Raw genomic sequence first — 1782 nt, 5'->3', positions numbered from 1 at the left:
TGCGAGCTTTCCCTTCCGGAGGCTAATATCATATACCAGCCCTTCCTTTTTGCGCATTATGTTCAATTGGATCTATGATTCCATCTAACTTGGCTCCTAGCCATGCTCCCGACATGCATCCATATTTCATCATCTACCTCAAAGCCATCTCAGATTTATACGGCGACTGCCGTCCCAAATTTTGCTCAATCTTCTCCATCTCAGTAGTCTACATGATTTCCACAGCGTGGAAGGCAACTATGTCCATCCCTTCAATGAATGGAACAACATACTCCAAATAGGCGGAGTGACCCCACTCTCCATTAACCATGATATCTTGGAATCTCCACTCGAATGTTATGCATTTGCGCAAAGTAGATGGTACGACCCCTTCCATATGTATCCAGGACCTGCCCCACAGCAAGTTGTAGGAAGAGGAGATTTCTATCACTTGGAACAACACCGGAAAATCGACCGGCCTGATTTGCAAAGCTAGATAAATTTCTCCAATAACATCATTTTGTGAACCATCAAAAGCTCTCACCCTTACGTGGCTTTCCTTGACTTCCCATAAATGAATTCCTAACTCCCTTAGGGTGGAGAGCGGACAAATGTTGACTCTCGACCCTTCATCAACCTGCACCCGCAACACCACTTTGTCCCCGCATTTGACAGTTATGTAAAGATCCTTGTTGTGACTTGCGCCTTCGGTAGGAAGTTCGTCTCTTCTGAAAGTGATCATATTTGCTTCTACCATTTTCCCAATTGTCGCAGTCAACGCCTCGCTAATGGTGTTACTTAGTACACTTACCCCACTTAGTACTTTCAACAGGACGTCCTTATGACTATCGGAGCTCACTAATGAATCCATGATAGATATTTGTGCATGTGTTTTCTTCTATCGCTCTTCCACAGAATACTCTTTTCTTGACATTCTTTTCCAAAACTTAGCGGCTTCTGGGTCGGTTATGCTCCTCGTTGGAATTTGTTCTCTCCCCCAAATTTCCTCGATTGACATCTTCAGAGGCGTAGTATCTCCCAGACCTAGTCATACCATGGGCTACGATAGAGTCTGTCATTTTGGCCTTTCTGGTATGTCCATGGGATGATTTTGTACTCCCTTTCTTCTTCATCTCGAGTAGCATCGGCAAGTTGCTGCGGATAAGTCTGAACCGTCACTGTAGGCCTTAGTTGTACTGTAATGATCGGATCCTTTTGAGTAGGGATCCTTGCGGCTTCTACATTTCCTATAGTGACAATTGTTCCCTTCAGGTCATACTCTTCTATATTTCCTATAGCTCCTTGGTTTCGATGATTTGGCAGTGGGTTACAATTCACGTTGGGTGGTACCGGATTGCACTGAATGGCTTCGCTCTTGATCAGGGTTTCAATTTCATTTTTCAACTTGAAACAATCTTCAGTATCGTGCCTAGGTACATTGGAATAGTACACACATCTTTTAGTGGCATCAAAATATTTTGAGGGATGTTCAGGAACCCTTCCCTCGATTGGGTGTATCAAGGGCGTGGTGCATAAGCAGGTCAGTTCTGATGAGTAGTGGTTTGGATGGGAGCATATGGTCGTTATGGATTTTTGTTATTTTTGGCTCGATGAGGGTTGTATTATGGTTGAGGGTTGTATTATGGTTGAGGGTGGTAATATGGCTGGGTATTATAGACCTGGAGCGTAAGTGGGTGGTAGTGAGTGGTTGTTTGGGGAATAAGAGGTTCTCTCGTGATGTGGATTGGGTTGGTAGTAAGGGACGACTGCTGAGACCTCTTATATCTTCTTCTTTTCGCTACC

The 1782-nt window shown here is 44.3% G+C and overlaps 1 protein-coding gene across 1 annotated transcript; it reads right to left on the bottom strand.

Annotated features, from left to right (window-relative positions):
• Positions 1-208: 208 nt before the first annotated feature.
• Positions 209-850, bottom strand: LOC138892788 (uncharacterized). The gene has a single exon (XM_070176527.1). It carries the CDS (start codon positions 848-850, stop codon positions 209-211), a length of 642 nt encoding a protein of 213 aa, XP_070032628.1.
• Between the last annotated feature and the right edge of the window lie 932 nt (positions 851-1782).

Source organism: Nicotiana tomentosiformis, chromosome 5 (assembly GCF_000390325.3).
Source record: "Nicotiana tomentosiformis chromosome 5, ASM39032v3, whole genome shotgun sequence".
Classification (NCBI taxonomy): domain Eukaryota; kingdom Viridiplantae; phylum Streptophyta; class Magnoliopsida; order Solanales; family Solanaceae; genus Nicotiana; species Nicotiana tomentosiformis.
This window is presented reverse-complemented; position numbering and strand designations above follow the sequence as displayed.